Raw genomic sequence first — 16,262 nt, 5'->3', positions numbered from 1 at the left:
GCTTCTATACTGCTTGTCAGGACACGTGTGTTACAGTTACACCGCTCTGTACTACTACTGATATACAGTAATATATATACTTTTTTATAGCTTCTATACTGCTTGTCAGGACACATGTGTCACAGTTACACTGCTCTGTACTGATATACAGTAATATATATATACTTTTCTATAGCTTCTATACTGCTTGTCAGGACACACATGTGTCACAGTTACACCGCTCTGTACTGATATACAGTAATATTATATATACTTTTCTATAGCTTCTATACTGCTTGTCAGGACACACATGTGTCACAGTTACACCGCTCTGTACTACTACTGATATACAGTAATATATATACTTTTCTATAGCTTCTATACTGCTTGTTAGGACACGTGTCACAGTTACACCGCTCTGTACTGATATACAGTAATATTATATATACTTTTCTATAGCTTCTATACTGCTTGTCAGGACACACATGGGTCACAGTTACACAGCTCTGTACTGATATATACAATAATATATATACTTTTCTATAGCTTCTATACTGCTTGTCAGGACACATGTGTCACAGTTACACCGCTCTGTACTGATATACAGTAATATTATATATACTTTTCTATAGCTTCTATACTGCTTGTCAGGACACACGTGTCACAGTTACACCGCTCTGTACTACTACTGATATACAGTAATATATATACTTTTTTATAGCTTCTATACTGCTTGTCAGGACACACATGGGTCACAGTTACACAGCTCTGTACTGATATATACAATAATATATATACTTTTCTATAGCTTCTATACTGCTTGTCAGGACACACATGGTCACAGTTACACCGCTCTGTACGGATATATACAATAATATATATACTTTTCTATAGCCTCTATACTGCTTGTCAGGACACATGTGTCACAGTCACACCGCTCTGTACTGATATACAGTAATATTATATATACTTTTCTATAGCTTCTATACTGCTTGTCAGGACACACGTCACAGTTACACCGCTCTGTACTACTACTCATATACAGTAATATATATACTTTTCTAAAGCTTCTATACTGCTTGTCAGGACACGTGTGTCACAGTTACACCGCTCTGTACTACTACTCATATACAGTAATATATATACTTTTCTATAGCTTCTATACTGCTTGTCAGGACACGTGTGTTACAGTTACACCGCTCTGTACTACTACTGATATACAGTAATATATATACTTTTTTATAGCTTCTATACTGCTTGTCAGGACACATGTGTCACAGTTACACTGCTCTGTACTGATATACAGTAATATTATATATACTTTTCTATAGCTTCTATACTGCTTGTCGGGACACACATGTGTCACAGTTACACCGCTCTGTACTGATATACAGTAATATTATATATACTTTTCTATAGCTTCTATACTGCTTGTCAGGACACACATGTGTCACAGTTACACCGCTCTGTACTACTACTGATATACAGTAATATATATACGTTTCTATAGCTTCTATACTGCTCTTCAGAACACACGTGTCACAGTTACACCGCTCTGTACTGATATACAGTAATATTATATATACTTTTCTATAGCTTCTATACTGCTTGTCAGGACACACATGGGTCGCAGTTACACAGCTCTGTACTGATATACAGTAATATTATATATACTTTTCTATAGCTTCTATACTGCTTGTCAGGACACACATGTGTCACAGTTACACCGCTCTGTACTACTACTGATATACAGTAATATATATACTTTTCTATAGCTTCTATACTGCTTGTTAGGACACGTGTCACAGTTACACCGCTCTGTACTGATATACAGTAATATTATATATACTTTTCTATAGCTTCTATACTGCTTGTCAGGACACACATGGGTCGCAGTTACACAGCTCTGTACTGATATATACAATAATATATATACTTTTCTATAGCTTCTATACTGCTTGTCAGGACACGTGTCACAGTTACACCACACTGTACTGATATACAGTAATATTATACATACTTTTCTATAGCTTCTATACTGCTTGTCAGGACACACATGTGTCACAGTTACACCGCTCTGTACTACTACTGATATACAGTAATATATATACTTTTCTATAGCTTCTATACTGCTTGTTAGGACACATGTGTCACAGTTACACCGCTCTGTACTGATATACAGTAATATTATATATACTTTTCTATAGCTTCTATACTGCTTGTCAGGACACACATGGGTCACAGTTACACAGCTCTGTACTGATATATACAATAATATATATACTTTTCTATAGCTTCTATACTGCTTGTCAGGACACACATGTGTCACAGTTACACCGTTCTGTACTACTACTGATATACAGTAATATATATACTTTTCTATAGCTTCTATACTGCTTGTCAGGACACACATGTGTCACAGTTACACCGTTCTGTACTACTACTGATATACAGTAATATATATACGTTTCTATAGCTTCTATACTGCTTGTCAGGACACGTGTCACAGTTACACCGCTCTGTACTGATATACAGTAATATTATATATACTTTTCTATAGCTTCTATACTGCTTGTCAGGACACATGTGTCACAGTTATACCGCTCTGTACTACTACTGATATACAGTAATATATATACGTTTCTATAGCTTCTATACTGCTCTTCAGAACACACGTGTCACAGTTACACCGCTCTGTACTGATATACAGTAATATTATATATACTTTTCTATAGCTTCTATACTGCTTGTCAGGACACGTGTCACAGCTACACCGCTCTGTACTACTACTCATATACAGTAATATATATACTTTTCTATAGCTTCTATACTGCTTGTCAGGACACACATGGGTCACAGTTACACAGCTCTGTACTGATATATACAATAATATATATATACTTTTCTATAGCTTCTATACTGCTTGTCAGGACACACATGTCACAGTTACACCGCTCTGTACTACTACTCATATACAGTAATATATATACTTTTCTAAAGCTTCTATACTGCTTGTCAGGACACGTGTGTCACAGTTACACCGCTCTGTACTACTACTGATATACAGTAATATATATACTTTTCTATAGCTTCTATACTGCTTGTCAGGACACGTGTGTCACAGTTACACCGCTCTGTACTACTACTGATATACAGTAATATATATACTTTTCTATAGCTTCTATACTGCTTGTCAGGACACGTGTGTTACAGTTACACCGCTCTGTACTACTACTGATATACAGTAATATATATACGTTTCTATAGCTTCTATACTGCTCTTCAGAACACACGTGTCACAGTTACACCGCTCTGTACTGATATACAGTAATATTATATATACTTTTCTATAGCTTCTATACTGCTTGTCAGGACACACATGGGTCGCAGTTACACAGCTCTGTACTGATATATACAATAATATATATACTTTTCTATAGCTTCTATACTGCTTGTCAGGACACATGTGTCACAGTTACACCACACTGTACTGATATACAGTAATATTATACATACTTTTCTATAGCTTCTATACTGCTTGTCAGGACACACGTGTCACAGTTACACCGCTCTGTACTACTACTGATATACAGTAATATATATACTTTTCTATAGCTTCTATACTGCTTGTCAGGACATGTGTCACAGTTACACTGCTCTGTACTACTACTGATATACAGTAATATATATACTTTTCTATAGCTTCTATACTGCTTGTCAGGACACATGTGTCACAGTTACACCGCTCTGTACTGATATACAGTAATATTATATATACTTTTCTATAGCTTCTATACTGCTTGTCAGGACACACATGGGTCACAGTTACACAGCTCTGTACTGATATATACAATAATATATATACTTTTCTATAGCTTCTATACTGCTTGTCAGGACACATGTGTCACAGTTACACCACTCTGTACTGATATACAGTAATATTATATATACTTTTCTATAGCTTCTATACTGCTTGTCAGGACACACATGTGTCACAGTTATACCGCTCTGTACTACTACTGATATACAGTAATATATATACGTTTCTATAGCTTCTATACTGCTCTTCAGAACACACGTGTCACAGTTACACCGCTCTGTACTGATATACAGTAATATTATATATACTTTTCTATAGCTTCTATACTGCTTGTCAGGACACGTGTCACAGCTACACCGCTCTGTACTACTAGTGATATACAGTAATATATATACTTTTCTATAGCTTCTATACTGCTTGTCAGGACACACATGGGTCACAGTTACACAGCTCTGTACTGATATATACAATAATATATATACTTTTCTATAGCTTCTATACTGCTTGTCAGGACACATGTGTCACAGTTACACCACTCTGTACTGATATACAGTAATATTATATATACTTTTCTATAGCTTCTATACTGCTTGTCAGGACACACGTGTCACAGTTACACCGCTCTGTACTACTACTGATATACAGTAATATATATACTTTTCTATAGCTTCTATACTGCTTGTCAGGACACGTGTCACAGTTACACCGCTCTGTACTACTACTGATATACAGTAATATATATACTTTTCTATAGCTTCTATACTGCTTGTCAGGACACGTGTCACAGTTACACCGCTCTGTACTGATATACAGTAATATTATATATACTTTTCTATAGCTTCTACACTGCTTGTCAGGACACACATGGGTCGCAGTTACACCGCTCTGTACTGATATACAGTAATATTATATATACTTTTCTATAGCTTCTATACTGCTTGTCAGGACACACATGTGTCACAGTTACACCGCTCTGTACTGATATACAGTAATATATATATATGTTTCTATAGCTTCTATACTGCTTGTCAGGACACATGTGTCACAGTTACACCGCTCTGTACTACTACTCATATACAGTAATATATATACTTTTCTATAGCTTCTATACTGCTTGTCAGGACACACATGTGTCACAGTTACACCGCTCTGTACTGATATACAGTAATATATATATATGTTTCTATAGCTTCTATACTGCTTGTCAGGACACACATGTGTCACAGTTACACCGCTCTGTACTACTACTGATATACAGTAATATATATACTTTTCTATAGCTTCTATACTGCTTGTCAGGACACATGGGTCACAGTTACACCGCTCTGTCTGTACTGATATATACTATAATATATATACTTTTCTTATTTTCTATAGCTTCTATACGGCTTGTCAGGACACATGTGTCACAGTTACACTGCTTTGTCTGTACTGATATATATAATAATATATATACTTTTCTATAGCTTCTAGTATTACAGTGCAGCATTTTGGTGACTAACAGTATATAGTTGTACAGTAGGCCATTGCTGTATCTTGCAGCTCTGTGTCACTGCAAGTATCCATGCATTCCATTTCCTTCCAGTGATTTGGACCAATAATACCATTGATTAGAACAAATAATTCCTGTGATTTTGTCATTTTCTTCCAGTGATTTGGACTAATAATACCATTGATTAGAACAAATAATTCCAGTGAATTTGTCATTTTCTTCCCGTGATTTGGACCAATAATACCATTGATTAGAACAAATAATTCCTGTGATATTGAGGTGTTTGTGTTGCTTAGCTTAGCCGTCCAGCGACCACAGTGCACCTCTTTTTCTCTTTTCTTTGCATCATGTGCTGCTTGGGGCCAATTTTTTTAAGTGCCATCCTGTCTGACACTGTAGTGCCACTCATAGATGGGCCAGGTGTTTGTTGCGCCCTCTTGGGTCACTTTGCTTAGTCATCCAGCGACCTCGGTGCAAATTTTAGGACTAAAAATAGTATTGTGAGGTGTGAGGTGTTCAGAATAGACTGGAAATGAGTGGAAATTATGGTTATTGAGGTTAATAATACTATAGTATCAAAATTACCCCCAAATTCTATGATTTAAGCTGTTTTTGAGGGTTTTTTAAAAAAAAAACACCCGAATCCAAAACACACCCGAATCCGACAAAAATTTTCAGGGAGGTTTTGCCAAAACGCGTCCGAATCCAAAACACGGCCGCGGAACAGAATCCAAAACCAAAACACGAAAAATGTTTGGTGCACATCTCTAATATAAACAGTTACATACAGTATATACAGAGAGCCTTTGTCAGTGTCTGCTGAATGTTAATGCTGCCCATATAGACCAATGTGCAGACAGATTGATTGGGTTTGCTCTGGTTTTCTGGTCCCTATGCTGCTAAGCATCATTACAGTAGTTCATATGGTTAGGCTCAACCTGCTGCCATTCGGCAAAAGATACAGGGCCATTCCTACCAGAACCAATAGAAGCCTCAAAAGCTTCTTTCCACAAGCAGTCCACCTGCTGAACTCCTGACAAATCGCCGGGCTGACTGACTGTCTAGTCGCTCTACTCCGATTTTCTGGTTGGAACGAACACCGTGTACTTTTACTTAATCTGTATACTGCATATATTCCCCCTTTCCCCCTCTTGTCTACGTGTTCCCTCCTGGCTGCTGCACTGTAAACCGAAAACAAATTCCTAGTATACGTAAGTGTACCTGGCCAATAAAGCAGATTCTGATTCTGATATTGGTAGAGATACATGTCCTTACTCACCTTGCTGAGAGGAATGCTGATGTATCTGAGCCTTATAATCAAATCCAACTGCAGACTAAAAAGAAACATCACGTGTCATATACATATACTACTACTATGACAAATAATAATAATAATAATAATAATAATAATATTAGTAATATTTAATAATAGTAATTGTCTAAACGGATTGCCATGTGGCTTTACACATACACATTTGGTGATTGTTTGCACTGTATGTCTTCCAAACCCCTCCTATAAATGTTCTTAATGAGTGATAATCCACTCACAATACAACAGCTAGGTGTAGTCTTATGGTAAAGCACTGTAGCTAAATCTCAATACAATGCCTAGAAGTAGCCATAGGGAATGGGCCTGGCAGAATAATCAAGACACAGAACACCAGCTTGTTGTAGTCATATGGGATAGGCCTGACAAACAGTGATATGACAGCTTCAAAGCATAGTCTAAAAATAGAACAGGGCAGGTGAAAGGGCAGCAGTTACATTACATACAATATTATATTATGTACCATACGCTCCTATGGGGTTGTTGTATCAAGCAATGAAAGAGTGGAGAAGTGGACCAGTGGAGTTGCCCATAGCACCCAATCAGCTTTGTCATAGCATTTATCTAATAATTTCTATAAAATGATAGGTATCTTTTCACTGCTTATTACATCAACCTCATGTGAGTGTTTCAAAGCATCTTTTTCTCTATTCTTTCCTAAGGCACTTCTACATTACAGTATAAGACTTGGCATGGGCCTGGCCATTCTACAAATGAATAGAGACAATTGTGACTCATAAGCTTAGTAATAACCTATTTGGTTTTGGGCATGTACTATCGCTTGTGTTGGCTGTGCTGTTTTTTTTGCCAGGACTGCTTAATAGTCTCAGTCTGGCAATAATCATATAGAGTAGACGCAGATGTATAAGCATGGAGAAGTGATAAAGCAGGATAAGAGGAAGGCAATACTGCGCCAGCCAATCAGCTCCTATCATTTTTCAAGCCCGTAATGATTGGCTTGTGCATTATCACCTTCCACTTATCACTGCTTTATCATTTCTCCAGGCTTAATACATCTGGCCCAGAATTCCTTATGCATCATATTCCCTTCTGAAGCCCTAGAACATAAACTTGCATTTATGTGGACTTACCTGTATCCTCGTTATCCCACTGCAACTCACCTTATCACACCTCTCCTTCTGCACTCCATATTTGCCCCCGAATCCTTTAGCTGCATCTGTCTGTGAGGAATGCTTTTCCACCTCTGCCTTGTACTCATGCCCCAGGGCACTCTGACAGATAAAGGAATGAGACGTAAAGCTCCAGCAATCTATCCCAATGAACATTTACTCTGTCCTAGCTGTAAATCCATACATCAAACAGATTATTCTACATTAGTAAACTGTTTACTATATATTTCCAGATTGAAATAAATCACCTGCTCCGAGACTGTGTCACTGTGGCTCAGTGCATGCTCTTAGACATTATAACCCTAAAAACAGTTGGGGATGGTGTCAGGGCTGGCTCTGCCATTAGGCAGCTTTAGGCGGCTGCCTAAGCACTGGCCCCTGGAGGGTGATACTGAATTCATCTAGCAAAAAACTGAAGGATGTCTCTGTATGCAACCTCCTCCTTTTACACTGCGCTGGCTGCTGCTGCAGGTCTAATCAGGTGCATCCACCACTATCAGGCTGTACCACATAGTGTCTCAGCACTTCCTCCGTGCTGACACGTGGAACATCATGTCATATGAAGGCACATAGGAGGCGGATGTAACTATGGCTCCCGAGGGGCTCCCATATGGCCGCTCTTCATAGCCCTGATGCACCTCCTCCAGGCCCCTAGATTCCAGCTCTCCAGCAGCACCTGAATACATGTCTGCACCCAGCAGCATCTCTGTACTGCTGCTGCCGCTTGTAAGAGGCATCCTGCCGATACCGAGGGAAAAACAAGAAAACCACTTAAGGTAAGTAACCCATGGGGGTTTCTGCAGGACCACAGACAGTACACATCTTACAGCCTGATTGGTGGTTTGCACTTGTAAACAGCATAAGAAAGAAAACACAGGCAATGGGGCACAATACATTACAACTTGAGGGGCAAGAGTCAGTAATGAATTTACAGATATATATGTCTGTGCGTATGTATATATATATATATATATGTATGTATACACGTACAATTAAAAGGATGCAGTTGGCATCCCGGCGGATAGGATGCCTGTGTTCAGAGTACCGGCACTCGAATCCTGACACCTGTCAGAATGCCGATGACGGAATTCCGACAGCCGGCATCCTGAATATTAGCATTACAGGGAGGGTTAGGGTTAGGCTGTGGGGAGGAATGGTTAGGAGAAGGGGTAGGGTTAATTAATTTCATTCAAAATGTCGGGATTATTGTGGTCCGGATGCCGCTGTCAGTATTCTGACCACCAGTATCCCATACCCAATCCCAACTAAATATCCCCACCAGACCCCAAATACAAAATACAAATACAGGTTGAGTATCCCATATCCAAATATTCCGAAATACGGAATATTCCGAAATACGGACTTTTTTGAGTGAGAGTGAGATAGTGAAACCTTTGTTTTTTGATGGCTCAATGTACACAAACTTTGTTTAATACACAAAGTTATTAAAAATATTGTATTAAATGTACTTCAGGCTGTGTGTATAAGGTGTATATGAAACATAAATGAATTGTGTGAATGTACACACACTTTGTTTAATGCACAAAGTTATTAAAAATATTGGCTAAAATTACTTTCAGGCTGTGTGTATATGGTGTATATGAAACATAAATGCATTCTGTGCTTAGATTTAGGTCCCATCACCATGATATCTCATTATGGTATGCAATTATTCCAAAATACGGAAAAATCCAATATCCAAAATACCTCTGGTCCCAAGCATTTTGTATAAGGGAGACTCAACCTGTATATATAAATAAAAGTGAAATTGCCCACAGTGTCCTACACAGTTCCTAACATGCCAGCTAGCGTGTATACATAAAGAATAGATGTCACTCAAGGACTTTTAAAGTAAAAGTATATTGTGAGCAAAGTCACAAAATTTGGTGACTTTGTTTGCAATATACTTTATCACTTTAAAAGTACTTGAGTGTTGTCCCTGTTCTCTGTATATGTATAATGATGCAATTCACCCCAGCCCACTTAGTGGCCACCTGCATCTCCTCTCTGGGATGTGGTGGTGGTGATAGTGGTGGGGAGTTGCAGGGTAGGGGGCGCTAGGCTGAAGCTTTGCCTAGGGTGCAGAGTGACCTTGCAGCAGCCCTGGGTGGGGTTCAAAAGGCTGACATTTCAATGTTTGGAGATAGCAATAAGTGGATGAGGTAGAGAAACAAGCGTGGCTACAACTAGCATATCGTGTAACTGTGCAAAGACATGGGCCTTGTGGTATTAATTATAATTCTGTCCCTGGGCCACTGTGTATACATCATGTCCCCTTCACTTGCAATGTTTCCATCTGTTAGATATTAACAGTCTTGATAAAATGTGTAAGTCAGCAGAATTAAATATGAGAACCCTGTGATATGTGCTCTACAGTATCTACTTTTACTCTGTTGATTCCTGATCCCTTGCATTCTATCCATCCACTGTTATTTTTGTAGCTTCATTTTTGTAGCCCCCTTCCTGTCAATCTTCTTGCGGCCATCAGTGTGAAGGAAAACTTCGCTAGAACCTGAGCAAACCACAAAGAGCTTTGTACCCGTACTTCGCGCGTGCACATTGCGGGGCATACGCATGCGCATAAATGCCGTTTTTTCACCTAATCACTGTACTGCAAAAATCGGCGGCGAGCGATTAACTCGGAATTACCCCCATAGAAACCAGAGGCGGCACTCCGTGAATAATCAGACAAACAACCAAATTAGTAAAGCAACATTTCAGCGCTTTAATGCTTTGATGTCCCGCGGATGGTAGGGGCTGTTCTATCTTCCGCTCAGCATGTAGGACCTGGAGCAGTAATTTCTGCTAATTACTACTTTACTGCATGGATGGATGGAGATAGGCCGGGAGGGAGGACACTAAACTAAAGAAGGGGGACATTAAGCTGAATGAAGGGGCCCCGGTACATGATGTCCAGGATGGTAGGGAGTGTTTTATAAACAGGGAAGGTGTGGATAGTGGACTTAATATTCATAATTTTCTGGTGGGATGGCAGCTTGCTTGACTGCAGATATCTCCAGTTTCTGGAAATAGATTTCTTAGCTTCCAATTTCAAGAGGTATTGGGAACTTTGGGATCAGAATTCAGAAGCCAGAGCAATCCACTGACATAAATATAAAACTGCATACCAGGCGTATGGAGCTGGTGCAGGGAACAGCTGCTGGAAGGCTGATATCTCTGGTTCTGGACATAGGAGATACAAGCTGCCAGTGTCTACTGGAAGGAGAGAGTCCCAGCTTTTGGAGTATACCCTCATAAAAACCGGTTCTACAGGGCCAATTACCAAAAATCTGGTACCCCTGGAAAAAGGGGACCTTAAGCTATCAGACTAGGTCCCTAATACTCCTGGGGCCCTTGGGCAACTTCCCATTGAGCCCATGTGAAAAGGCATCCCTGTATATATCAGAGACATGCAGTGAGGTAAATGGCTCAGGAGGCACTGGATAGTACCAGAGTCAGATTTACACGTAATATATGAGCCAAAGCCAGTGCTGAAAGTAGGCTGTTACGGGGTGGTATGGAGTACCATTAAGAATCAGCCCACTACTGTGGCATGACTGTGTGTGGCATAATATGTAATAGGCATTACGGTGTGTGTGGTATATGTAATAGGCATTACGGTGTGTGGCATAATGTGTAATGGTCATTACGGTATGTGGCATAGTGTGTAATGGGTGTTATGGTGTCTGGCATAATGTGTAATGGGCATTACGGTGTGTGGCATAATGTGTAAAAAGCCTTACAGTGTGTGGCATAATGTGTAATAAGCATTTTGTGTGGCATAATGTGTAATGGGCATTACGGTGTGTGGCATAATGTGGCCATGCCCCTATTGTCATGTAGCCACTCCTCTAGTTTCGTGTGACCACACACCCTCATGACATATGACCAGTCCCATTTTTACTATCAATACCATTAAGAAACAATTTCTACTTGCACCACTGGCCAAAGCGTACATCTGGGAATTATACACAGGTGCAAAAGTATAAACTCCTGGAAATTTGGTGAGTTTTGATTAGAGATGTGTGGTAAAGATAATCAGGTGAGGCACTGCCTCACCTGCCATAGATTTTTTACTCCAGAGTTTTGGCTGTAAAAATGATTAGAATAATCCAAAGAAGATATTTCTAACATAGTCCTTGTATGTTTTATATACTTTATACAGTCAAAACTCTGGTCCAAATGTTAATATGACAGAAAGGCTCTGCCTCACCCCACCGCACGTCACTGAAATATATTTCTCTTAAATACTCTGTAGGTGTTAGGCGCCGGGGTCCGCTCGTCGGTGCGGCCCGGCGCCTAGCAACCAGGGACGCCGTACGCGAACAGCCGCCGGCTCCCTGGCAACGCTGGACGCCGGGCGCGCTGAGCCGCACGGACCCTAGCAACGGGGACGCCACTGGCGGACCGTGTTCCCCGTTGCTAGGCTTTAAGGGTTAATGTTTTCTCCTGCTCTCTGGCCGGGCAGCAAGGCAGCTGCACGGCATTTATCCTAATCAGCCTTTTGGCAGCTGATTGGAGGACTCCTTGTTAAATACACTCCCAGGGCTTCTCACAGACGCCGGTAATAGCTTCCTGCATGCTGTCTTTGTTTGCTGAGAGTCTGTTCCAGTCTTGCTGTATCCGGTCATTCCAGTATTGGAAGCTCTGAACTCGGAAGTTTGTCATCTAATTCCTGGAGTCCTGACTAATCACCTTATAACATCCAGTGGTGTTCGTGAGTCACGGCCTTGCCGTGTGTTGCGGCTTGTCCGCTTTATTATTTATTATTTATGTTTTGGTGCATTTTGCGGTGGGTTCCGCTTCCACAGGTCCACTCTGGTATCCGGCGGTGCCGGGTAGGAGTATTGGACAAGTGGATTTTGGTTGTCCTTTTCCCTGGCGGGTTTCCGCACATACTTTAGGTTTTGTCAGTTAGCTTGTAGCCCCTGGCCTGGTTGTTTAGTCAGAGGGCCCCTTGTTATCACCCTGTCTCGGATTTCCCTTTGTCTCCCATTAAGACCTGAGGGGGCATCGGAGTTGGGCAGACTTAATCCGCCCTTCAAACGCGGCTGCCATGGGCTCAAGCAACCATAGTCTCGCAGGGGATTTCTGACAGCACGGGCGAGACAACGGAGTTAGGGCGCCAGGGGCTATTTTCTATTCCCGCTCCCATAACCAGCATTCCCTTCCAGTACTCTGACCATTGCCATGAGATCTCCTCCGGTCAGGAGTACTGGAATCATAACATTATTACCGGCCATACCAAAACCTAAAATTAAACTGGGTTTAATTTTTTCCTTATTCAGTTTTGTAAGAGTTATCGGCCTCATGAATCCCACAGGTTTAGGGCCAAATCCTGGTCAGCTCCTAGTCAGCCAGATTCAAGAACTTACTCAGATGTTTCAGGATCTTTCCCTTCGGGTGAAGTCGCAGGAAGATCTTTTACGAACTTCCCCGAGGGTAGTCCCTGAACCAAAAATGCACTTGCCTGACCGTTTTTCTGGTGATAGGAAGGAGTTTTTTAATTTTAAAGAATCCTGTAAACTTTATTTTCGTTTAAGACCGATCTCCTCAGGTACTGAATCTCAGCGGGTCGGAATTATTATTTCTTTGCTCCAGCGAGATCCTCAGACCTGGGCATTCGGTTTAAAAGTAGAGGATCCGGCGTTGTCATCAGTAGACGCCTTTTTTGGGTCTTTAGGGCTTTTGTATGATGACCCTGATAGAGAGGCATCCGCTGAGAGTCAGTTACGCACTCTCAGACAGGGTAGAAATCCTGCAGAAGTTTTTTGTACAGAGTTTCGCCGTTGGTCGAACGACTGTGGCTGGAATGACCCAGCCCTGCGCAGTCAGTTTCGCCTCGGCTTATCAGAGTCTATAAAAGACAGTCTCCTTCAGTATCCCGCTCCTGAGACTCTCGATAAACTCATGGAGCTTTCTATTAAGATTGATCGTCGTCTCAGAGAGCGGAGGGCTGAAAAAGGAGCACCTGTCAGGTCTACTCCATGTGTATTTTCCATTCCTGAGGACGTAGAGAAGCCCATGCAGATGGGTCTCTCCCGGCTGTCTCCAGAAGAAAGAGCCAGAAGGCAAAACTCTGGTCTTTGTTTGTACTGTGGGGGTAAGGGACATTTTGCCCGTAATTGTCCGATCAAGTCAGGAAAACGCCTCGACCAAGTGAATTGTGAGGGGGTTCACTTTGGTCTGCAGCTTATCTCCTCGAAGAACTCCCTTTTAGTCCCAGCTAAAGTTTCCTTTGGCAGCCTCTGTTCCTCGGTGTCGGCTTTTGTTGACAGTGGAGCTGCAGGGAACTTTATGGACTTAACGTGGGCCAAGGCCTTAGGTATTCCTCAGTTAGCCTTGGGTAGGTGTATCACCATGCATGGTTTAGATGGGAGTCCCTCGTCCAATGGGGTTATTTCCCTCTGTACACCCCCTGTACTACTTACGGTAGGAGCTCTTCATTCCGAAAAAATCGAGTTTTTCCTTACCCATTGCCCAGCAGTTCCAGTGGTTCTGGGTCACCCTTGGCTGGCCTTTCATAATCCCACCATTGATTGGCAGTCGGGGGAGATTTCACAATGGGGTACCATCTGTAATAAGGAATGTATTACGTTTCCCGTCAGAATAGCTGCTGCCATTCCCGAACTCATTCCCGTGGAATACCAGGACTTTGTTGATGTGTTTTCCAAGGGCAATGCAGACATTCTGCCTCCCCATCGGCCTTATGATTGTGCTATTGAGCTAATTCCTGGTGCCACATTGCCAAAGGGAAGGTTATATGCATTATCCGGGCCAGAAACTGCGGCCATGAATGAGTATGTTAAGGAGAGCCTAGGGAAAGGATTTATCAGGCCATCTAAATCCCCTTTAAGTGCAGGCTTCTTCTTTGTGGAGAAAAAAGACGGATCACTCAGACCTTGCATTGACTTTAGAGCCCTGAATAAGATCTCAGTTAAAAATACTTACCCTCTGCCGCTGATTTCTGTCCTCTTTGATCAGCTGCGTTCGGCTGTGATTTTTTCTAAAATTGACCTGAGGGGAGCGTATAACCTCATCCGAATCAAGTCGGGAGATGAGTGGAAGACGGCTTTCAGTACTCAGTCGGGTCACTACGAGTATCTGGTGATGCCGTTCGGCTTGTCTAACGCTCCGGCAGTATTCCAGGATCTCATTAACGATGTGCTCCGTGATTTTCTAGGAAGATTCGTGGTCGTTTACTTAGACGACATCCTGATCTATTCTGAATCAATTGAACAACATGTTACCCAGGTGCGTCAGGTTCTTTAAAAATTACGTGAAAATCATCTATATGCCAAGCTGGAGAAGTGCGAGTTTCATGTCACGGAGGTATCCTTTTTAGGGTACATTATTTCCCCTCGGGGATTCTACATGGAACCTAAGAAGCTCCAAGCCATCCTTAGCTGGGCGCAACCCACCAACTTAAAAGCAATTCAGCGCTTTTTAGGGTTTGCGAATTATTATAGAAAATTTATTCATTCTTTTTCCGACCTGGTTGCTCCCATTGTTTCACTGACTAAGAAGGGAGCGGATCCTACCAACTGGTCACATGAAGCCGAGTTATCCTTTCAGGCCTTGAAACAAGCTTTTGTCTCAGCTCCAGTCCTCAGACATCCCAACCCAGAATTGCCCTTCATTATTGAGGTTGATGCCTCGGAGGTTGGAGTGGGGGCTATCCTATCTCAGAAGGATCCGGACACTCTGGAACTACATCCTTGTGCCTTTATGTCCAGGAAATTCTCATCCGCTGAATCCAACTACGATGTTGGTAACCGGGAGTTACTGGCTATTAAATGGGCTTTCGAGGAGTGGAGGCATTGGCTTGAGGGAGCAACACATACCATTTCAGTATTGACTGACCATAAGAATCTGCAATACATCGAATCAGCTAAGCGGCTGAATGCCCGGCAGGCTCGTTGGGCTTTGTTCTTTACTCGTTTCAAATTTATTATAACTTTCAGGCCAGGTTCCAAGAATACCAAGGCAGATGCTCTGTCACGCAGTTTTCTTCCGGTTCATGATAACAGTCCTGTTACTCCCATACTTCCATCTTCAGTCATTTGGGCAGGCCTCACACAAGATTTATTTACCCAGTTAAAACAGCTTCAACACCAAGCTCCTGGAAATACTCCTGCTGGTCGTCTTTACGTCCCTGAGTTCTTGAGAGCAACCGTTTTGACTGAGTTCCATGATAACAAAGTTTCCGGGCATCCGGGGATCTCTAAGACATTGGAGTTAGTCTCCCGCTCAGTATGGTGGCCTGGTCTTTCTAAAGACGTTAAGGAGTTTGTTTCTTCATGTCAGGTTTGTGCACAGCATAAGGTTCCCCGTTCCTTGCCTATCGGGCAACTTATGCCCTTGAATGTCCCTCTCAGGCCATGGTCTCATATTTCCATGGATTTTGTGGTGGACCTTCCCCTTTCAGCTGGGTGCAGAGTCATTTGGGTGGTAGTAGACCGTTTTAGCAAGATGGCTCATTTCATTGCCCTTCCCCGACTGCCATCTGCCCAA

The 16,262-nt window shown here is 41.6% G+C and overlaps 1 protein-coding gene across 1 annotated transcript in view; it reads right to left on the bottom strand.

Annotated features, from left to right (window-relative positions):
* The window catches only part of LOC134932309 (src substrate cortactin-like), a 141,018-nt gene that overhangs the window by 86,341 nt on the left and 38,415 nt on the right, over positions 1-16,262 (bottom strand). The window contains exons 5-6 of the mRNA XM_063926623.1: positions 7,740-7,850; positions 6,571-6,625 (exon numbers count right to left, since the gene is read on the bottom strand). Of these exons, the coding sequence (XP_063782693.1) occupies positions 6,571-6,625; positions 7,740-7,850 (166 nt within the window). The remainder of the gene's footprint in view (positions 1-6,570; positions 6,626-7,739; positions 7,851-16,262) is intronic.

The sequence above is a fragment of the Pseudophryne corroboree genome, chromosome 6 (assembly GCF_028390025.1).
Source record: "Pseudophryne corroboree isolate aPseCor3 chromosome 6, aPseCor3.hap2, whole genome shotgun sequence".
NCBI lineage: Eukaryota > Metazoa > Chordata > Amphibia > Anura > Myobatrachidae > Pseudophryne > Pseudophryne corroboree.
The sequence above is the reverse complement of the archived record's forward strand: the minus strand, read 5'-3'. Positions and strand labels throughout refer to the sequence as shown.